Source organism: Pezoporus wallicus, unplaced genomic scaffold, assembly GCF_028554395.1.
Source record: "Pezoporus wallicus isolate ANWC-B61680 ecotype Strahan unplaced genomic scaffold, APGP_CSIRO_Pwel_v1 contig_3181, whole genome shotgun sequence".
NCBI lineage: Eukaryota > Metazoa > Chordata > Aves > Psittaciformes > Psittacidae > Pezoporus > Pezoporus wallicus.
Window position 1 is genome coordinate 131,524 of NW_026641700.1, and position 24,055 is coordinate 155,578.

General features: G+C 40.6%; 1 protein-coding gene across 1 annotated transcript in view; it reads right to left on the reverse strand.

Moving 5' to 3' along the window:
* The window catches only part of CMTM8 (CKLF like MARVEL transmembrane domain containing 8), a 41,978-nt gene extending 21,013 nt beyond the window's left edge, over positions 1 to 20,965 (reverse strand). Inside the window, exon 1 of the mRNA XM_057424991.1 lies at positions 20,660 to 20,965. Coding sequence (XP_057280974.1) covers positions 20,660 to 20,830 — 171 coding nt within the window. The 5' untranslated portion in view covers positions 20,831 to 20,965. The remainder of the gene's footprint in view (positions 1 to 20,659) is intronic.
* Between the last annotated feature and the right edge of the window lie 3,090 nt (positions 20,966 to 24,055).

Below are 24,055 nucleotides of genomic sequence, written 5' to 3' on the forward strand. Positions count from 1 at the left end.
ATCAAAAGATAATTTAAATAAAAACCCAAGAGATGTTTTCTGGAAAACACAGACTGTCCCATCTCCCATTAAAATTGTGAAATCACTACAAAAGAATTTCTGTCTTACAGTTTCTCAGGCAGTATTGTCCAAAAAAAATAACCAGAGGTAGGGTGGTGGATAATCAGGAGGTAAACAATAAATAAAACCAGGTTTGGATTGTAAATTTTGTTCCATGTAATCAAAAATGTCACAATTGAAGATTAGAAACTGTTAGGAAAGGAGTAAAATAATAAAAACCTCCACCAAACAGAACATATCACAAAACTTTATAAATCAGTGGTGTACTCACACACACTGAGTATGTTATGTTTATTTCTTTCTCCCATTTCTAAAATTATTCAGTTGGATTATGCAAAGCTCAGAGAATGGCTCCTCCAAGAAAAGAAAAGAAAGTTAAAAGTTGGAAAAAAGTCCAATTTTCTATTGAAAACTTAAGGAGGTCATGAAAGAAGTTTGCAGAATGTGGGTGGCATGGAGAAGGGAACAAAGGACTGGATTAGGATTCACAAGCAGCACCCAGTTAAATTTTCAGGAAGAAAATAGAAAAAAAAAAAAAACAACAACCAGAAGTGAGTGGTATTAAAAAAAAAAATCCAAAAGAAGAAAAAACGCAATACATAACCAAATCTCAGAATCCGTTGCCACAGGAAACATCACATACATTCCTGGAAGACAGGCTGGCCTTCTCTGCATATATTACGTATATACATGATAGCCAAGATGTAACCTTCAGCTCTGCAAATTCCTAACCATGCAGTTTGCTAGCAGCTAGGAAACTACAGCAGAGAAGAATCGTGCTGTATGTGGTTGCTCTTACACTCCTAAGTTTGAAGCATTAGTCATTATCAGAGACTGAATATTGGACTAAACAGACCACTGACAAGACCCATTACCACCACCATTACTAACTTCTGATTTTAATTTGCCTTACTTTCCTGCAGGAGACTCTGACAACTAAGTACTGTAAATTGCAAAAGCGTTAATAGAATAGGATGGGATAACTACATGCCACATCAATATACCATTTGTTTCTAAAGTAGGATTACACGGAATAATCTCGAACAATGGTGAAGAAACCGTTTTGAATTATATCATCATAAAATCTATTTTCTTGGCAGAGTAGTGGTTGATCATTAACAGGTCATTAAAATGTGTACAAAGCATAAAGATTGGTCCTTGTCCCAGGGCACTTTCCACATTAAATACTTTTAAGGTTTGAGGGCTGCATGCAGGAGCACACTACTGTTTACTGATGCCGGTAACTTCTAACTTAAGGCTTGCATTTTCCCTGAGGATCTGAACATGCACAGACATTCATATAGGTTATTGTGTACTATGCATATATTAACTTGTGTACCCTTGCTAACACAGTGCTACCCATCATTGTATCTACACAGACACTAACTCATCTTTGCCCATAATGCTTTATTATATGCTGGAAGTACCTTTATGCAGAATACAGTGTGATGGGCATGTCCCAGGTCAGTCAGGAGAAAGACAGGCCACCCACCAGCCTTATAGCTGCTGTACTCACTGGGAATGCACTGGGGTTACTACTATCAACAGCTCCATCATGGTCACTGTTTAATGTAAAAATAAAGGATAGTGCAAAATACCACTGAAGACAAACAGCCTGTCCTAAAAAGCACTCACCTCTCCAGAAGGGCACCCTGTGAAACAGCTGGAAGGCAATGACCTCCACAGTGCTTACCTCTATAAACATGACCTCTGCAAGGAGACCACTTGGCCTCTTATCTAACAATCATGAAGGATGCCAATAAAAGAAATGCTGCTGCTCCCTTTTCCTTCTATTTCAGGAAGGTCTGGCTGAGGTAAGGATTACTCCCACTACCTAGCATTTCCCAAGAAAAAACACCTTGTTATTGTGCAGCAATGCTGTTGATTTCAAATTCACCGTCTCCACAGTTTCCTGACAGAGTTGGGAGAAGTGATATTGCTACAGCAAACACCACGGTATCATGGAGCTGGGAATTACTGTTTTGCTCCTCAGCAGCAGAGAACGAAAAATGTAAAGCAATAGCATTTTAGACTCAAAACCAAAATAATCTGCCTGAAAAGGCAGATGACTGAGTTACTTTCTGAGGATGTTTTCACTTAATACTGTTTTCAAGTATAAATTCAAGTATAAACTCTAAATTGCAATTACAAAGCAATTTAGGCACACAGAGACACACACTGAACTGGATACCAATATTTCTTTGTTTCCTAGTTGCTTTTGTGCAGCCTCTAGAGGTGTTTTTTTGGGGAAAAAAAAACCTGAAGATTCACTACAAACACCTTCAGATTTAAAACTAGCTAGTTATAAATCATTTAGGTAGGTGAAACTACATGGTCAAATATTTTTGATTTAACATTCAAATATTAATGCATTTTGGGGCTTTGAGTAGAAGTTATAGCTGATTTCTTTAAGAAGTCACATTCACAGATTGGTCCTTTGAACAGTCCTGTCCCTGTACAGGCAGCAGAGAAGCAAAAATACATGTTATATGACCCACATGAGACACAGGGTAATTCATTGAGTGGGTTTGTGACGAGTGTTATCATCAAATTAATACAATGCCATATGATTTAGATTGATATAAAATTTCAAGTATCTTCATACTACAAAATTATGTGTAGATTTGAGAGTTCGTATTAGTAGGGAACATCAACTACTTGATGGAAAGACTTAAAAGGAAAACCATACTAGCAGGCTTTTTGAATTCTTATTTTGAGACTTGAAGCTGAGATCTGGAGAAAGGAAGTTTCCTCACATTTAACAAGAATTTCAATTGATGAATTTCTTTTCTCAAGGCAGAAAGGGTTTCAAGAGTGCAGTTTAACTGTGGGATAGGGTCTGGATCCTCTCAGTCTAAGAGTTTTTGTGAGGCATTCCTTGGCTGGAGGAGATGGCAAGCTTAACATACTACCACATGGCTGGTTCACAAACAGTTTTTCCAAGAACTGCTGCAGGCTTTCAAGTTCAGTAGTACAGGTGTATTTCTGGAGGTGAAGATATAGTATAGCACTTGTGCTCCGAATACAAATACAATCTCTTTTTACTTTTTCTTTTATTATTTAAGCTGCAAAAGCTCAGAAGTGGATTTTGAGTTCAAAAGATACAGGGTCATATATGTGTGTCTGTATCTGTCTTCCCCAATGTGGCTATTATTATTTTTATTACTACAACTACCACTTTTCTTAATGGAACATGATGGTAGGAAGGGTATGCTCAATAAACACATATAAGTAAAGTGTTCTTCTACCTTGATCTTGCCTCTTCTATCTACCCATAAAACTTTCCTTTGTAAGAAGTTTTATAGCACTCTATCTTACTTTATCCTGTCTTTCCTGAATGGATGCAGCTCCTGAAGGCAGAACAATACCAGTGTCTCAATAAATAGCAATGATTTGTGTAAGTTACTTTTAACATTTGGTGTATGTGTCCATGTAAAATACATACACCCACAAAGTCATTCTGCCATTATTTGTACATTAATAAGGTGAACTATTTTTAAAAGATAATTCCTAACAATAGCTACTTCTCAATTATGACTGATTATTTATGTACTCCACTTTGTTTAAATGGTGTCTATGTTCTTCAAGAGAACAATGCTGTATACAGCTGCCTTAGTAATGTCACTGCCTCTTTGTTGCTATTTTTACATCTCCACCTTCCTGTTAGGCCATGTAAATAGAGATGCCTATAATTAGCGGACACACAGCATTGTTTTGCAAATCTTAGCTGTTACCTTAAAATAGAAAACTTATTACATATTTGGGGATAAACTGTATTTTGCCCTATACTTAAGATACACAATCGTAAAGCCAGATATGATGCAATGGAGAAATCAAGAGTACCTGCTAAGAAAACCTATTGTCGCATTATACATTTATTTAAACATGAAGAAAATGTTAACTGTTCATTCAAAAAAAAAATTTAGAAAGAAACTATCTTTTCATTTCCAGTTGAACACCACAGAAACTGGTGTTATTCAACACTGTTTCCTCTCCCCCCCCCCCCCCCGTGGGACAAAAAATCCTCTGGTCACCAGAAGTTGAAACAGTTCCCCTTGCCTGACAAACAGAAGACATGAGAAAATAAGTGTGAATCCAGATCTGTTGTTGTCTGCCTATTTAAAAGCTTACTGTACCTCTTGATTATATCTATATTGAGTTCCAAAAAAGTCCAACCCAAAGAACAATTATTGATTTTTTAGATAAGATTAAGACTTTTGTAAAGGCTGATCCACATGTTATAGAAGTACCTAGTTGAAAAACCTTTCTCCTTCTGTGGTAAAATTGTTTTATTTCCTGAATACATTTTGCATTAACAACATAGAAGAACAGCATGCCTATAAATATGTAACATTTGCATATGCTTTTTTGTGTTCAGAGACTTCACAGTCAGGAAGGAACATTTTGGCCATGTGAGCAATGGTATAAAGACTTCTACCTACAACATGCTTTTTGGAAAGAGGTGACATCTTGGCATAGCCATTGCAATGACAAGATTCCTCTTGTCTCTAAATAAGCTGCCATAATGCCTACTGCTCCCATTGTTGAAAAACCTCAGCCTCGCTTCTCATCTGGATTTGTCCTGAAGTCAGTTTCCAGGCATGTTATTTTCTTAAATCTCCATCTGTCACTGATATATCAAAGATAACTTTGTACTAAGAGCTGTATTTAAAATTGTTGACAATTCAAATAAACATAACATTGCTTCTGCCAACAAGCTATGCTTCACACCCCACACCCCCCTGCTTTTTTTCTATTCCTCCTTCATCTCTTTCTCTTCTTCCTTTTCATGGTAGTAGCAAAATGAGTTTACTTTGAAGAAATCAGGAACAGGGCTAATCCAGAATTGAGTTTTCAACAGAGACCTATTCAAGAGTTGTTACCACTGCCCAACAATTACTGTTTGCAGAGAAGTTTAGGGTACAAAAGCAACTTTAAGATGAATTAATTATACAGAAGTGAAAATATTAATGTCAGAAGAAAAAAAAAATTAATTGGACAAACACATAAAAAAGACACTGCAATGCTTTTAGAGAAGTCCTTGTTACCCTGCTCCACAACTTGATTTTTAAGGTTCTGAAGAAAAAACAAAATATCCACAAGCCTGAATACTTCCCACAGCCTGTCTGCTCTCCATAATAAATACTCCAGTGGTGCATGCAGCAGAAGAGAACAAAGTAAAAAGCTCTGTTGGATACGGGACACTTTAAATTTAAGGTACCCAAGTGATAAATTAAGTATATATGCCTCTGTGTGAGGCAGGGTATTACGTTCTCCAACTGCTTCAATGGGCCTTGTGTAAACAAAACACAGAACAACTGGCTGCAAAAGTCAGCTTTCTGGTGCAAGGGAAAAAAAAAAGTCTCCATTCAAGAAGAAAAAAAATCAGTATCTGAAGATTTTGGTTTATTCAGATTTAAATAAGAGAGCAGAAATGATTTAATGTCCCTCAAACGTCTGCTCTGCTTTTCTGCTAGAGGTTGTTGCTTTGCAAGGACGATTGCATACAAAGCTGCTCCTGAATTATCACACTCTACTGTCCAGTGTACCGAGGTAAACAAATCACTGGTTTGAGATATCACATACGCTAACCTGTGAACTGCAGTGAACAGCGAGGTGCGGAGACCTTTGGAGCTGTCTGCATTTAAGAGTTACCAGACTGAAACCAGAACTTCTGTATTTGCCTCCCATAATACATAAGCACAGAAAAGTCAAGAAACAAGCAGGAACAAGTCCTTCTTATTTGCTGCTCTCACTGTCCCCATAATACAGCTAACAGATTTTGAGTTTTCAAACATTCTAACTTCCATTTCTTTCTCTAAATCTGTTTTTCCAACAGATGTCAGAACTGCTGCAAACTACAAGGACTGCTATAGATTAGTGGTTCTCCCATGCCCGAAAGTGCTTAAAGCAATTACACCTCATAGTAGACAGATATTCCCCATGCATTCTCCTTCTAGCTCCTCTGCAGGCATAGCACTTTGCTCTGGGAGACGAACATGTTGTTAGACTGAAAACTGGTACAACCCCCAAACGTACCTAGCCAAGTGCACCCGCAGTCCTAACACATTTTAGAATCTTGCCTTAAAATTGAGGCAAATTTCCCCAGCATAAGATCAAAATATAGGTCTAAAGTATAAGCGCTGCTTGCTTCCCATTCCATTCAACCTCCCACATCCCCTGCATTACAGAAGCTGAATCAATAGATCAGGACACTGGCTCCGTCATAGGGCATGACCTCAATGCATAGGCACAGACTGACTTGTGAGGATAACGGACAAGGCCATGAACCACTGGCAGATGAGTAAGGCTGATAACTACAGGGCAGTCACTTTGTCAGCCTTCAGCACCAAGATTTGCAACTGCTTATCAGTCAACTGCCTCTGCAGAGCCCAGGTCAGAGTCCATCATGGTTTAAGGTGAACTATGACTGGGTCAGCAGCTGGTTCAGTGGAGATGACCACATCCTGACCGAGCAAGCAGCTGGCAGTCCCAATAGCCAAAAACGCAGCAACTGACTTTGTCAAAAGCTATTAGCATCTGACCTGCAATTTATTAGCAGTAAGTGATGCAGCCAAAATTATAAAGAGGAGAGCTCTAGGTAAGGTAATAAAAAGGCAAGGTGCTAAGTGGGTACAGGCTGAGGGTGCGCTCTGAGCCAGCAGCAGGCTCCCTTCCCACTCAAGTGATTCTTCTGTAAAAACCCAAACCTTTTCCTGTAGTTCTGTTTATATTCTACCATCCCAATATATACAATCAACTAAATTGTATTTACTTAGTTAATTGCCACACCTTTTCCCCTTTCTCCTTCCTCAGATTTGTATCACAGCTGTCTTCTGCCCAGTATTTTCTTCCCTAGAATGGCAATAATGCAGATACAATAATGAGGTGTTACCAGCCTTTGTTCACATACTCTTTGTTGAGTACTTCAGCTATTCACCTCCCACTCAGAAGTTCCTGTTTTCCCACTGAGAGGGGAAGGGAAAGGCCTAAACCTGTACAGTGATATGGCAGCTTTTTGTTTAAAAAGTCTGTGTGCAGCCAGAGATAGACAGTACATTTCCCACCCCCCACCCCCCCCCCCAAGCATGATATTACTAGTTTCAAAGCAAAGAGGGAAAATTTTTTAGGGAACTAAAAAAAAGATTTGACTACAAAAGTAGGATTTTTGCAGGTACCCTTCTTTTCAAGCTACCAACTATGGCAGCATCTAAATGCTCAATCCACATACATTGAAAACTCAGCTCACTATCATGAAGTGTGCACAAACCCAGAGGCATGTAATGTAATCTCCTACTGCCAACAATATTACAGGTCTTAGCAAATAGAACCAAAAAAGCAGAAAAGAATTAGGCCACTGAAAGGCATCCCTAACTGTGAGCTTTGCTAGTTCACACAAAGGAAAAAGTAAAAACACAGCATGCATAGGGATTTGCCTTTGATACAGAAGGCGTATGTCATGTGGTAAGGCAGAAAACCTATGGGACACACACACTGGACTGAAGAAACACGTTTAGATTGACATTTGTGATGTTAAGCTGTTTTGACACCTAGGATTTAACAGTATCATGAGGTAATGGTGACGTGGATGTAATAAAATGACCAAAGATTCATCACAAAGTAAGATATCTCCATGTACTCTGAGATACATGACTACAGGGAGCTTTAAAAGGAATACGGAAATTAGACATCTGGGTTATAAAAAGGCATGTCCAAGGAATGGATTTGCTCAGCTTCCCCTTTTATCATCTATCATCTACTCTGTTCAAGCCAAAGAAACTGCATATTAAACAGGTAAATAAATCGGTAACAGACAGGGCTTTGGGGGGGAATTTTGGTAACAAGTGGGTTAACTGTGCCTTTCATTTTACCTAGAGTCAGCGTTTGCACAGCAGGTTAACTCAAAACAGGTAAAAAGTGTTAATTAGGCTCCTCCTGATCAAAACCTAATTTGACAGCAAGTACTCTGCGCAGGGGTATTTGAGAGGAAAGGGACATGATCTCCTATTAGACTAATCCATGGATCTGGCAAAAGAAACAAGTGGGGAAGTTTCTGGGCATACACTTTTCTTCAGCTCTGCAAGGAAGGAACAACAGAACTCCCCAATCAGTGGATAGGAAATCACTATCGGAAAGGAGCTGATGATCTTTAAGAGCCCAACAAACAATGTAAGGACGCATTAGCCATACAGCCTTCCAGGTAGGTAGGCTTTCTGTTAAGGTTCATGCTCATTGCATGTGCAGGTATGCTGGGATGACTTAAATGGGAAATTTGCAATAGGTTTTAACAGCATCACAAATTTATTCATTATAACATTATTCATTATAACCTCTTCAAAACAATATTGTTTGTGTACATTAAATCTTAATCTGATTTCATTCCCATCAACTCATCTGTTCTCTATTTGCACCTCTTCTCAGGGTCATTTTCTTGTTTGTGTACACTGCCTCATCTTACAGAAACAGAAATGACCGCAAGTCAAAATTAAGTGTTCTTCTAAAATGCACTTCTTTACCATGTTTTCTAACTGAGATCTAAACTGAAAAGGCATTTTGAAATAAAGCTCAGGTCTGTAAGTGAAAAATACTTCAGCATAGTTTGAGGAGGGTTGCTTTGGGTGGTTTTATTTTTTGGTGGTTTGTTTTTTTTTTTCCTGAGGCTAGCATTACACTGTCCAGCTTAATAAGAAAATGAAAAAACAGATGTAACCAAGCTTAGAGAATTACATCTCTCTTATTGGTGTGTATTCAGTTTAATTTTAACTTGGGCTGGTAAAACACTAAGAGACTCCATCTCACCTTTAATACATTATCTTGACTTACTTCAGGCAAACATTTGCTAGATAGTTCTCAGTTACTGCATAAAGAGAATGTCAAGTTCTTTATATAAGTGTCTGGTCATGTCTCATGATTGACAATGTCTAGAAAGAAATCCCAAGTTTGAACAACATGTGTGGAAACCTTACTCTCCTGGCTAAGATTCCTACCCTTTGTACCCTTTGCTGAGAAAATAAACAGGGAAAATTCTTTGGATGTACAGAATTGAACAATGAAGGTGTAATCAGTAACATAAGAAGCTGTTTATCATTATTCCACTCTTGCTAAGTCTCATTCAATTATAGTTCTATAGGCCTGAGTCATATGTCCAAGACTGGTTTTGTACATCCTCAGATGGAAGTCACAATTCAAACAGAAAACACCACAGAGAAGTCATCTCTTCAAGTAGATCATTACTTTCCTCTTACACACTGCCTTGTAAAGTTAAGTCCCATCAATGTAAGAATCTATTCAAGAGAGTAAAATAAGAATTGTGGTTTTCCAAAACTAGACATAGTAGTTTCCCAATGACAATGTTTTTTCTGTTCAGTACTAATTTCATTTTACTTTTATTTGATTATCCAGACTCATTCCTTTGCATTAGGGGAAGAAAAAAGTGCACTAATAATGTATTCATTTGTACTGTGCTACATGTTAGTAACAGCACAGGGAAGGAGAAATATTTTCATCTTGGAGGTCAACTGGCAATCCACAGTAGTAAATAACTGCTCTAACTGTATTGCACAGTCCAATGAGTGTGGCTTATGCATACAGCAAGGTTTTCAAATATCAATAATAAATCCCAACAGAGATCCTGCTTTTCCATGCATCCCAAATTTCTTATACTGAAGAACTTTACAGCCTTTTTCTAAAAATCCTTCATTGAGGTTATCACAAGATTGTGGTAGGTCTGACAAAATCCAAGCCTGTCCAACCTGCTCTATGCCTATGGCTCAGCCAAAAGCCTTTGTTTATTTAAAGAAAAGCAGCACATTCCACAATGCAAGAACCAAACACAGTATTCCCCAATAACCGCCTAAATCACTGTATCAGTATTTCTAATACTGTTCTAAAATACTACAGTATTTTTCATAGTTTTGTCCACCTACAGCTTTATGAAACCATTAAAGATGAACGCCTCATATTGAGAAGAGCCTGTTCTTTCAGTTGCCTCACACCTCCTATCCGAAGAGCCCATTATGCCAAATTATTCTAGTAGGTTCTGCATCTTTCTATGTTGACTATCTCTGTCAAATCTGAAGAACAGCAGACTGGATAAATACCATGCAAAGCAGATCTCCGCAAGTTGCCCTGAGCAAGAAGGCTTGAATGAATGGACACCCCCCCCCGCCAATGACAAAAAAAAAAAAACATCCAACAAAAGAAATCCACAACTTGGATTGGGACAAAGAGGCAGAAGAGTGGACAAGCGAGAAACAGGCATAAATATGTGTTGAAATCCTTTCAGTTAAGTATGCAACACCACCGGAAATTAAGTACTTCACACATCTTGATTCTTCATTAGTTATGTATACATTATAATCTGTAATTACATGACCACAGACTTTCCCATTCTCCACAACACCTGCATGCAGCAACAGAAGGGAGAGCCTTCTTCAGAACTAATGCCTTCCACTGTTTTGCTTTCTCTTTGTTTAATTGTGTGGCATGCAGACTTGCTCCCTGCCAGCAATTCGGAGTCTTTTATCTGCTTGGACGCTTTAAAAGTACTTTGTTACCTGAATTATCTTGCAGGTCATTAGTAGACTATTAAACGCATTTCTGAGATAAACAAGTATGGTATTCCGACTTTACAGCCAGTGCACTAAAATTAAGCTCAAGAGTACTTCTTGCCAGATTTCACTAGAAAACTTTTCTCCCTCCATAGCACTCAATATGGCACTGCATTTTGCCTCTTCAGAACTTAGCTCCTACTGACTACAGTCACAACTGCTATTTCTTTTGCACCTCAGACTCAAAGTTAGGGATCCAGAAAACAAGGACAAAAGCAAGCACACTGAAGCTTACTTGCCTTTATCTAGCATCCCATGGGAACACTGGTGCAAGCATAAGATAAAAATCAAATTTTCCAAGGAAGCAATTAGCCAGGAGACCATCTTTTCTTTTTCAATAATCCCTTTCCTTACTCACAACATGCCTTCCTCCCTGTATGCTGTATGTACAGGATCCTGGTTACTCCCAGAGAAACTCTCTTGTGCCATGACTATGACGGAAGTTTCTTCACAAAAATAACATGACCATGCAAGTTTTGACTGGCTTCCAGTGTCCGCACACAATCTAGTATGAAACCAGCACTGCCAGGGTGAGCATCAATTCTAGCACTTTTTAATGGCCAAGGCTTTCAACTATACTATTTTTTTAATGGTCTCATCTGTGCCTGCTACACACACGAACTCTCTGAAACATGATGTTACTGGCAGCAGGGTACCGCATGGTTTAGAAATTAAACTAAACCCAAATCATAGAATAGCTAGGGTTGGAAAGGACCTCAAGATCATCTAGTTCCAACCCCCCTGCCATGGGTAGGGACACCTCACACTAAACCATGTCATCCAAGACTGTCCAACCCGGCCTTGAACACCACCAGGGATGGAGCATTCACAGCTTCCTTAGGGAACCCATTCCTGTGCCTCACCACCCTTACAGTAAAGAACTTCCTCCTTATGTCCAATCTAAACTTCCCCTGTTTAAGTTTTAACCTGTTACCTCTTGTCCTGTCACTACAGTTCCTAATGAAGAATTCCTCCCCAGCATCCTTACAGGCCCCCTTCAGATACTCGAAGGCTGCTATGAGGTCTCCATGCACCCTTCTCTTCTCTAGGCTGGACAGCCCCAACTTTCTCAGCCTATCTTTGTATGGGAGGTGCTCCAGTCCCCTGATCATCCTCGTGGCCCTCCTCTGGACTTGTTCCAACAGTTCCTTCCATGTCCTTTTTATGTTGCGGACACCAGAACTGTACACAATACTCCAAGTGAGGTCTCACAAGAGCAGAGTGGAGGGGCAGGATCACCTCCTTTGACCTGCTGGTCATGCTCCTTTTGATGCAGCCCAGGATATGGTTGGCTTTCTGGGCTGCAAGTGCACACTGCTGGCTCACGTTAAGTTTCTCATTGACCAACACCCCCAAGTCCTTCTCTGCAGGGCTGCTCTGAACTTCTTTTCTGCCCAACATGTAGCCGTGCCTGGGATTGCTTCGACGCATGTGTAAGGTGTTGCACTTGGAAATCAATGTAGATGCCATTATTTTGGGGTGGTTTTCTTACCTTCTAAGAATTGAATAAAAGCACCACCCTCCCCAGCATGTATCACAGTTATGCTCTGAGCCTGTAGAGGGCAACTGTGCGTTTGTTTATGCTTTCCAACCTACAGGAGTAGTAGCAGGCATGTAACCACTGGTTCACCCTCCCCTCCCCTGATCCTTGTCAGTCTGCCCTAGAGAGGCTGTCTCCACTTGGAGACAACAAAGCCTGATATTATCAGTTGAAGTATCATTTTAAAGACAGACACATTACAGAGGTTTTCCTTACATTGGAGGCTTTTTTCTTTTTTTTTTTTTTTTTTTTCCCTGCTCCGCTGCCCTCAATAATTCCTGCCTGCAGCACTCTCTGGATCTGCATTTTAAAGTTTCGCCTACAGTTTCTCAAAAACACCTTCAGCTGTTACCTACTGCAGGAGCTGCAGACTTGGTAATAGCACTACTGTTGAATAAAGAGGGCAGATGCTAAAATACATATTAAAGAGACTTTCATATAATCACTATACACACATACAAAGGGAAGGAAAGGAAAGGAAAGGAAGCCGGTTAGTGGCTGTATAACCCAGGCTAAATAAATGGATTCTATGTAAAACAGTGGCACCTTCAAATTATTTAAAAACAGACGTGGGCATAGCAGTCACATTTAAAGCTCATAATATGAACCGGTCTGTTTGAGGCAAAGGTTCCTGACCCTTGTAGCTGTGCACATCAGGCCATCAACTAAACACAAGCAACAATTACCAGAGTAGTATCAGAGAGGCTGCTTTCCCCACATGGCCTCTTTCCAGTCCTACCTAGGATTTTTCAATGTATTTAGTCTTTGTAACTAGATTATGATGCGTCCAAAGACTGACAACATCTTGCTGATTATTACCATGCATGCTCAGTCCTACAAAATCTGATTTTAGAGCATCTCATAACAGACCAGAAACATTGTGGCTGCCCAGAACAAACTGCTGGGACAGCATCACTGTAATCATGCAAATTTTTTGAAACTGGTTTATTTTTGCTTTGAAGATTTTTGTCTCAGCAAATTTGTGGTCGCATCAACATCATCTGCACACCCATACCTTGCAAAAAGGAACAGTGTAAACACCCAATATTGTGTTCTATTGGCAAAAATGCAGTCCTGAACCAGGACTGATCCAAGTCTGCGTAGCAAAGTTCTATCAAAGCCTGGATCCATTATTAATGAATACTGAACCAAGACCCAGCCTTTTACAGTTCACTAACATAAGCTTAACACCAAATGTTTCTTGGACCAGACCCAGGTGCCACTAAAAGTGGTGACTTGCTTCTTTCCTTACTCAGTGCCTTCTTTACTCAAGTTTTACCAGTCTTACACCTGAGCTGCTCCTTTTAGAGATAGGTGCATCGGTGCCAGCAGCTTCCACAGGAACTGGCTCTGGCCACATGAACAGAACTTCTTTGCCAAAGTCTGATGGATACTAAAGTCTGTTTGCTATTTATTTGACCCTAGAAAAGAGGGCTTGGCCCTCTCTGCAAGACACACTTTCTGCTGCTCTTACGGAATTGGAACAAGTGCAGAAATACCACACTGTTAAAATATGTACTTTATCCAAAAGGAAAACAAAGCTAAAAATATACATATAAGAATAGGATCATTCCGAAACACAATATATGACACTTGCTATTCCCAGGAGAGAACAGGAAAGAACAGCAGGCTGAATGAGAAGACACTCATCAAACAACAGCAACACACCATAATTCCCTCTACACTTCCCACTCAGAAGGGTTCAGAATCCCCAACAGAATTTCCTTCTCTGTAGTTTTAAGAATTCCGTTTTTAAGACTCATCCTTGAGCCACTGCTGCTCCAACCCTGTCTTTTGCTGTTACGCAGTCAGTGCAGAACATGGCACAGAGCAGACACATTTGCAAGTTCCCCAGGTACACTGAACTGCTCCCAGAACCCTAGGCCAGGAAATGAAAGGCATCTGCTCTTGCTGTGGAAGCAGCACTTTGTTAATGCTTAAGACCAGGAGTCAGAAGCCTGGTGACCATTTGTGCAAGAGTGCTGTGTGAATCACACTCAATTACCCCTTCTTGTTTGCATTCTTTCCCTGCTTGCATTTTTATTACTTGGCCAGCAAATACACCTCTTCATCATACATGGCATGGAAAATGTTTTTTAGATAGGCATAGACTATTTTAAGATCCTCTAATTTGAAGTCTTAACATTGTGTAATAATTCAGTCCAAGGAGAAGGCAGGAATCCCATGCAGAAAGAGGAAAATAGAATATAACACAAGGGTAGGAAAAAAAACAACAAACCAGCAAACTAACAATCACAAAGAAAAGGGGCAGAGACAAGTCCAAGATTTATATCCTTTCTAGGACAAAAGGTAGCATCAATTATCTCCATCACTTACTGTATTTGACAATACCACTGTCTTCTCAAGCAACTCAGTTCCCATAGTGCAACTACCCAGGGATATAGGACTTCTGGGGAAACAAAATAAAAAATCTTCCATATGATTTTTACTGGACCAGCTGGCATAGCCGAAAAAGGCAGTTTTCAGGGATGCAATCCCAGTCTCCTTCTAACTATATTATCTACCTTTGTCATTAGATCCTGATGGTTTTAGCTTCAGCACTCATCCTCATGAGTCACACACCCAAGCACAGCATCATGCAAAGCTCCTAGGAAGCTGTGCCTATTCCATTAGAAATAATGGGAGGACTGAATGTTTCACCAACATACAGACTCAGGCTGCTTTAGCCCCCCCCAAAATCTTTAAAATTAGCTTTGTAAGTACAACATTTTTGTAGGTACAAAAGAAAGAAAGAAATTGTTTTCTAGGGTTTGGGAGGGATGAAGGAAAAGGAATCCTATCCACTATCCATCCAAGAACAAAGCTGATGTTTAAGTATCTCTTTAAAGCATTCTTCTTGTGAAGAGATAATGACATTTCATACATATTCTACCTTAACCTTGAGTTATTGATAATATTTTGCATATCTGACCTTTTGTAAAATACCTGCATTCAGTCCAAGTGGCATTTTCACCCTCTTGCCCTATCAGTCCTAATACTGTTTCTATCTGTGCTTGGAGCTCATTCCAGACAGCACTTTCCAAAGCTTCTGTCTTCTTGTGTCCCCCAAACAATCCTCTCTTCCCAAGGAAACATCCTGATCTTGTCCAGGAAACCAAAAACCTTTAAGGAAACAGAACTTTAAATAACTATATGAGAATTTTAAACAACTTCCTAGAGGAAGACAGAAATCATGTAGATGTGTGTATTTCCTACACTAAGGACAGCTAAACTAAGGGTTAGCACTGGAACAACAGAGCACCTAAAAAAGGGAGAACTGAAACCTGACTTCAGTGGGAGTTTTGTCTCATCAGGAGCAAAAGAGAGAGCTTAGACTTTATATTGTATGGAGGTTTTATTCATGCACAGGAAAATGAAGCTACTGGATGGAGTGACTGAGTAGTGCAGGATAACGTATTTTCACTCAGTAAAACGAAGTGTATTAAGTCCACGCATATGTACATCTCCTCTAGGTAAAACACTCATTCAGCATGTCAGAAAGTGCTCAAGTTTTAACAGCTTCATGCAAGCAGGGATGCTATGACTAGAGTAAAAACTGCATTAAAGAAAAAAACAAAACAGAAAAAAAATCTCTGCTATTCCTGATAGAAGAGAAAGTCTTGCTGTTACTCAGGTGAGGAAAAGGGCTTTATAAACTCCTTCTGTGCGCCTCAGGGCTATTCCAACAACTGGGGGTGCAGGAGGAGCATGGAATCTATATACAAAACTGTGAACTGCAGTCAGAGAGGGCATAAAACTGAAAGAGAAAGCTAAATACAAGAAGAGCTTTAAAAAACAAAGTAAAACTTTCGGCTTTTCCATAGTACATGGTCCCATTCCATTATTTCTGTTTTTCTTAACATTTATTATTTTTATTGATAACTTAATACAAAATTTGAATATTTGTAGATTATTTTGGTGCATCTCAGAGGCAAAAAAAAGGGGAAAGCCTACTGAATAAACATTTGGACATACCCAGTTGTTTTGGATTGGTAATCTCAATATCTTAAATCTGACATACCTTTCAATGTCTATTTAATATTCAGAGGCTCACCACATTACTAGAAGAATAAACAAATTCAATAAGATTTCTTTTCTGAATTAACCCTTCAGAAATCTTACATATGAATAATAATGAAACAGTGATCAAAATTACTTTCCTTGTCCAGAAATGTAAATTTGAACCGTAATTTTATGTGGTGCTAATAATGTAAAGACCCTCCACTCAGGTTTCTATTTCAAGTACATATCTTGTTCTAAGCATTTCACTGAAAGAATAAAGAAATGCAACTGTAATTACAATTTACTATAATTTACAAGATCTCACTTGCAGCAGTTAGCATAACAACCTTCCAAACCTTTCCAAGCTATGGAGTATTTGCTTTGTTAAGGACACAAGCCTTAAAATTACGAGGGCAAGTTTTAAAAGACTGCATCTAGCAATACACCAGTGTGAAGCAACAATCTGAAGTAACTGCTGTCATCATGGTAGAAAGTAAATATTTTTATAACTACAACCATAGCAACCACAAAACTCTCTACCTCTCCAAAGTGATCCATAATGTTTGACTTGAGAAGCTGATTTAGAGGTCTGAGGAAGTATCACTAACCATCATTTATCTTGGCCATAAAATACCCAGGAAGACAAATATATAGCCTTTCTGGGCCATCACTGTACAGAAAAGAAACACTCAAAAGAAGTCTCTGGAAATGGCTGTATTCTCTTCTTTTCAAACTACAAATCCTTCTGGGGGCTGGCTGTTACACTATAGAAATTAGTATCAACTACCTTCTATAGGACGTATTTTTACTGAAGTGTCAACCCAGGTGATGGACATCCAAATTGAAGACTTTATGTAACACTGCTTATGTCTTATATAGTAGTTTTCACAAACAGATCTCAGTGTGCCTTACAAAGATTTGTATCCACATTCCATGAATAGATAAGGCATTCAGAGAAGTGAGATGCAGATAAATTCACTGTCAGTAGTCACTGGCCAGCTAAGGCCAGTGAAACCAATTCTCCAGAGCCAGAATTCCCTGCCCTGTTCAGCAAGCATCATTACTTCAGTAATAAGTATTTTCGATAAGCCAGTTCCCAAATGGCTCTCTCAGAAACCCAGTGGCATTTTCTATTTTCCTCTTTGCACTGAAATAAACTAACCCCAGTTCTTCTCCAGTGAGTGACAGGAAACCTTGTACGCTCTCTTGTCACAGAGGCAGATGTAGAAGGCAACGGAAATCTGTCAGCACCAGGTAATTCAGCCTACACTTCAGGCTGCGTTTCTGGTTCATTCATACTTGATGTGTGCAATGCAAGGCCAAATGCATTGCAAAATTAAACTGAACTGTGTTTGGGTACATGACTCTATTATTGCTCAATATGCACAGTCAATCTCATCCTAGATTTATGCTGGCTTAAAGCAGCTATATAAAGAAGAGATAATACCTGATCCACCATAAAACCTGTCATAAAGGTAACTCATTTTGAACAAATTGGAAACGGCAGACTGAGTTAATGACAGACCAGTGTTTTGCAGCACTGCAAAGAATCTCTTAGTAGAAGCAGTTAAACTGAATTTACTGTCATTAAACCACAACACATGTGGAAATCCATGTGGCAGTTAATTCATCTTCACAGCACCCAAACTAGGGAAGTAAGAGCAAAACTTGATCTAGATCCTTCATTTAAGGGGCTTTAAGATTTAATAATGTGCTTTTCCATTCTCTTTGGTTGAAGAATAACACAGATTTGCCCTTTGCCTATACAGAGAAGAGAGCTCCAGTTTCAGAGCCAGGGGTGACAGACTGCTCTTCTTGCTCATACACGTCATTGACTGACAGCAACAATAATCAAATATTTATGCAGCCCCACAGTGCAAACTCTCAGAACATTTAGCACTGTTGTTTAACACCCCGAGCTTAGCTTTAACATAGTATCCTAATGGGGGTGGAGGGGGGGGGGGGGCAGGGTCTGGCAGATGAGCAGCTACAGCAATAACAGCGTATTACTAAACCCAGCCCTCTTCCCTGTCCATCTTGTGGGTGTCTCCAGAACAGGGGCAGCAGAAGCAAACTTAATGCTCTTATGACAAAATGATCCACTGGGCTCCAAACTCATGAGGCTGAAATTTCAGACACACACAAGTCTGTCCTGTTTGCAGAAAGATCATGCTCTGAGCTGGGGGATCAGTACTGAGGGTCGGAAATAAAGAGCCAATCTGTGCAGACAGGCCTCAACTTTTATATATATAGGATGATCAGAACAGTCAGGAACTGACTGATTTAGAGTACAAAAATCCATTACAGCTGAATAGCACAGCCAATTTTGAAACAGAGATCCTGTGTAAAGCTAGTAATGCTCTCTCCCTTAAAGCCCATTTTCTCCCAGAATAAAAAGAACATACCCAACTGGTGGAAGAGGCTTGACCAAAACCAGTACCAAACATCTATATGCACACACACATACATCACTCACTCACTGGATTTTAATAACAGGTTTTATTTCAGTTAATTCCACATCAAGATATTCACTAATACATTTTTCTTTCCCTGTAATTTCACAGAACAGCTGTTCTACCTGCTTTAAAAAAATAGGTGAAGAACCAGAAGTATTTCCTCTAAGGCAGTATCTAGCAATACTCTGCTTCTGTAGGGCCTGCCTTATTGCTTTCAACTTAGAATTAAAACCATTCTCCATTTTCTCAAATACATCATCAAAACCCAGTATAAGTTCATCTTCTGTTAGCTCCTTGGAGCTGGCCAGAAACTACACATCTGGCCAGAAACTACACATCTTCACACTGTTGATCAATAAAAATACATATGTGGAAGCCTGTAATGAAGACACAACTCTACACTAGCCTGTGAAGTTAGGTAGTGCTGAAGTTCTTTCTGAAGCTGGTAAACATGTTCTCAAGTGCTTATGAAACTTAAACCAAAGCTTGCTCTAAATGTCAATATTAACCAACTCAACAACAGTGGACTCAAACCTTTCAAAAATGGTACCTGAAGAATAGTTTTATAATTATTCCAGGGGTCAGGAATGGCTGATAGAAAGTCCCCCTAAACCCCAACATCACTCTGTTTAGAAAGGTAAACTATACATGTATCACCACCTGTCAACACAAAAAACAAAAGCCCACTTCCAACAAAGAGTAAGCAAGAGCGTGTCTATGTCCTATGGCCATGTAGCTCAATGTAGTTGCAGCTGATGGAATATTAGCAGGTTGGCTGAATATACCACATCCCAGCAGGGCCTGGGAAAAGCCCTGAGCACCTTTAGTCCATAAAGGAAGACTTTTTTACTCGCAGATCTACCAAACCCCTTACAGTGCCTTAACTGAAACGAGCCTACAATCACCTACCTGCTAAATATTGCGAGAATTCCCAACCATGCTGGCATACAAGGTACCTTGTCGCAGGCTCTGACTTCACACTCACCACTACTGTCCTGCACAGTGGCTGGCATCTCAGTGTGCATCCTCCCTCTCATGGCACTGTTCCTGCCTTAGGTCCTACACCGTACTTCAGCCTGAAGCTTCACATGGTTATTTTAACTTTGTAGTCAGCAAAATCAACAGTCATTCTGCTGCTCTGGTGAAGCACAATGTTTTCAAGCCTTGAAAATGAATCGAAAGCAAAATCACACTGGAAACTCAAAAAATTAGTGGGCGCAACCAGCCCTTTAACTTCCTTAACTACTAATCATGTAGATAAGCAAACTTGAAAGAAACACTGGCTTTCAGGGGAGATGCTGAGTATCTACTGCTTAACACAAGAGTAGGCAGGCTCTAAGTAGAAGTAAGACCCTCCTACAACTAGGGTTGTATTGTTAGTGCGAACAGTACTAAAACAAGGGACTAAACCCTATACTGCCTGGCCCTCTGTACATTCATTTACACATTATAAAGTACCTCCAAAAGTAACACCACCAAAAGGTGTTAGTTCAAAATCCGCTCTGCACAGCTACATCTAATCACCGAAGGCATAAGGAAATGGTTTTTACTGACCCACAGAATGAAGGTAAGTTACCTAATGAACTTTTAAGTAATGGTTATCTGTGCGCTATGAAGTACAAAGCGTATAAAACAATGTAGTCAAAGAAAAACCTCCAAAAAACAGTTCCTGGTCTGCCAAAACGTATTTCTCCACTACGAGAGGTGATGATACCGCAAGCACTGCGGGAGACTAAAAAGACAGTATGTGCCCTGTGTTACTTTTGCATGTGTCAATAGTTTTGAAGCAGGAGCACTGTGTGTATCCCCCTCCCATAAAGCCGCCCTTGTTTCTTCACCATCTCTTCCCTTCGGACCCACAGAAGCCGCATCAGGTGATGAACCGAGGGGAAACATTCCAAGCTCCAACCCATAGCGAGGACAAAACCTGCCCCTCTGCGCACCCCCCGCCCCGGCTCCTCTGCGGCCGTCGGCCGCCCGGGGCCACTCACGATCTCGGTCACCATAAAGAGCCCGGGAAGCGTCCGCAGGAACTCCCTGTCGTAGGCAAGGGTGCTGGAGCTGGCCGACAGGTTGGCGGTGAAGGAGCTGCTGGTGGTGGTGACCGTGTGGGACCGAGGGCGCGGCGGCTGCTCCTGAGGCTGCGACACCGGCGGCTCCATGGTCGGCGCCGCGGGGCTGCTCCCGGCCAGCGCGTAGCCTGGCTGCGGGGCGGAGGCAAGGCCGGCTGCCTCCTCACGGGCGGCGGGAAAGTGCCTGCCGCCGCCGCCGCCGCTTTGTGTGTCCCCAGCGCCGTGAGCAGCCCTTCGCCTGAGCCCTGCGGGCACTTTGCTCTCCACCCGACCCCAGGCAGAGAGGGCCGGGCCTGGCGGGAGGCCACCCGCCCGGGAGCCAGCTCAGCCCGTCCGGAGCTGCCCCTCGGTGGGAGCAGGGCGGAGACCTCATGGGCTGCGGACCGACCGCCGAGGCCGGTGTGGAGGATCTTGGCCCTGGATTGCCTAGCGCCAGGGAAGGGCCATCTGAGGGAGCCCCCTTCCCCTCACCTCCCGGCTTTTATACACACGGAGGCCTTGGGACCAGTGCAGCTGAGGGGCCAAGCTGAGCCAGACCTCGTCTGGAAAAACACCCAAGGGAAACCTTGCCATAGCCTCATGGGTGAGCATGGTTTGGGGTCCAGGCGCAGCTGCCTGCCATCATTGCCCATCTAGACTGTCGCCCACGCTGTGGGTTGTTGTCCCCACTGGCTGCCATTGCTCCTCTGTGGCAAGGTGTTGGAAGAGGAACCGCCATAAAGTGCAGCAGGAAGGGAGCAGTAGGCTTAGGAGGTGCCACAGACTCCAGAGAGCTGGAAATGAGGATTTAGCTGGCATTTGCCAAACAACCAGCTGTCTCCGTGATGAAAAAGATTTTTTATAAAGCCATGAATGTCACTGGAAATGGGAAGTATGAGGTCACTCTTGGCCACCACTTGACAGCTTCAAGCAGTTCCCTCACCTATATTTTCTAGTAGTTTTCCAGTCTAAAGTGTCACATTTAATAAATAAATAAATAAATAATTTCCAGGTAATTTAAGAGCTGCTAAAGTGATCTTCCATTCCACAGAAAGTACGGTGCTTCAACAAGAAGTGGTAGGTTTTATTCAGTGTGTAGGAATTCTCATTGGCAAAGTATTTGCATGTGTCAGCTCAGTGAAAATGAAGTGTTTTCCATATGCCTGGTGGCTGTTGTCCTCGAATTGTTTACTGCTGCTCTCCTGCTGGCTAACAAAGGAAAATTTTGCAGTATTGCCTTTCAGCAACAGGTTGAAACAGCTGGGAAGGGAGAAGGAGGATGGCAGCGTGTGAATTACCGAAAGGAACTGCTTCTCGTGCAGGATTGTGCTTCTGCTCACAGTGTGTGTCACAGCACAGGCTCCTTGGTCTTCTTGGAATGTGTGTCTTGTGGAGCCTCATTGTACTCATAGGCACTGGTGACATTTTTATAGAAGATGGCATAAGAAATATGACAGAGTTTTGCAAACATGAACTGCAGTGCAGGTCATCAGAACGAGATGCCAGCCGCTCTGCTTGATGTGATACACAGATCATATGAGATTTTCTTTAAGAGAAAAAAAAAAGACCATTAGCAAACCACACACTCAAACCATTTAACACAACATCTCAATCATGAATGAGGAATTTTACACTTCCTAGCAAAACCTTCATTTTTTGTGGAGTTACCAGCATTTCTGTACTGGTTGAGTTCCTGTTTTATCCCTTTCTCTTAAATAAGAGCTGAGATTTTAAAGTAACAGAACACAGCTGTGCACCAGTCTGTTTAGAGACCTGCTTCAACTGGCTGTAAATGAAAAGTGCTTTATCTGATTGTTCAGCACTGCCAAGCTTTCTTCCAGTGCCAGAGAGCTCCTGCTGCTCTTTGTGAGGAACCATTATAACAGCATGGAGTTTCTTCTCTGAAAGACTCTTGTCTCCGGTTTCCCACTTACAAGATCAGTAAGTAAAACTGAGTAAATCTGGGGTTAAAATTCATGCCAGTAGCAAAACTAACACCAATTTCAAAACTTCTTGAGTCATTTGCATCACTTTCCTTTGGAGAGCTGATTTATTTTACACTAGATGTGTATTCTCACTGTGTTTCCAGTACCTTATTCAGTGGTCTCAGTTTCAATGCAAAATGCTAAAACTCTTTAACATTATGTAGTATTTATTTAGTTTTTAGTATTTATTTTGATCCCTGAACTTCTGAGGTCAGTGTTGTTTCTCTTTCAACCATCATCTGAGCAATAAACTTCACTGGTTTTGATCTGCACGTCTATCGTTTGAGAATCCCAGGTCCTGTGGGGAAAAAGTAAAACAAAAACACAGATAGGGAAACATTTGTTTTCTGTTTCAACTATATTAGACCTATTAACATATCATAAGTTGTCAATGTCTGTTACAGATGTTTAGTATCATGACTAATTCAACAAGAACTGGATAGCTACATTCTGGGCAGCTTCTCTGAACACTGGGTGACTTTGACTTCCTTAGCACATTTTTCTCTGGCAAAGATATTCAGAGAATGAGTTTTCACTAAAAACAGGGGGCAAACACTCCAGAAGCTTTTCAATGTCAGTGGTATTCCTAAAAGCAAATTTGCTTTTTTAACTTGACAACATAACACTTGACATTCTTAATGCTAACTGTGAGGCTCTAATTTTCTGGTTTTGCACCCTTACACTGAAGGCTGGAACTGGAAAGCCTGCAGGGACCATCTGAGCTTACCCAGATTTTTTTACATGTAGATAGCATCAGAAACAAAATAATTGAATACTGCTACTTGAACAATCAACCTTTTATTACAGAACTACCAAGAGAGAAGAAGGTGGCCCATTTTCTGTATTTCAAATTAACCTTTCAATGGAAGGATTGGGGAGGCTTTTAAATACCAGTCAAGATTATAACCTTTGTTGTAGGTTATAATGAAGCTGCTATAATGAAGTAAACTGTGATTGGAAAAAAAGTGTGTAATTTGATGAAACTTTTAAATGTAAACATTCTAGTAAAAGCAAAATAGCTGATACAAATATTACCAGGTTTCAAAGTAAAAAGCCTCTTGATATCTAATGAACAGTTTCTTCCATTTAAGCCAGGTTGGTTCTCAAATCCTTAATTATCAACATTTTTGAGATTTCTGCTCCCTAGAAGTACCTTCTTAGCAGCAACATGGCCAATTGAAAGTGCTAATTAAAGTAGACTCACAGGCCCAAGGAGTGGACCTGACTGGAATTTCCTGAACTGGTTTTCTGCTTTTGAAATACAGCTTCCCTTTCCCCCCTCCCAAATCCCAGAATTTTCAAATGTCAAAGCTATTCTGACTTCGGTGGTTTTTTTTTGTAAGTAAGCAAG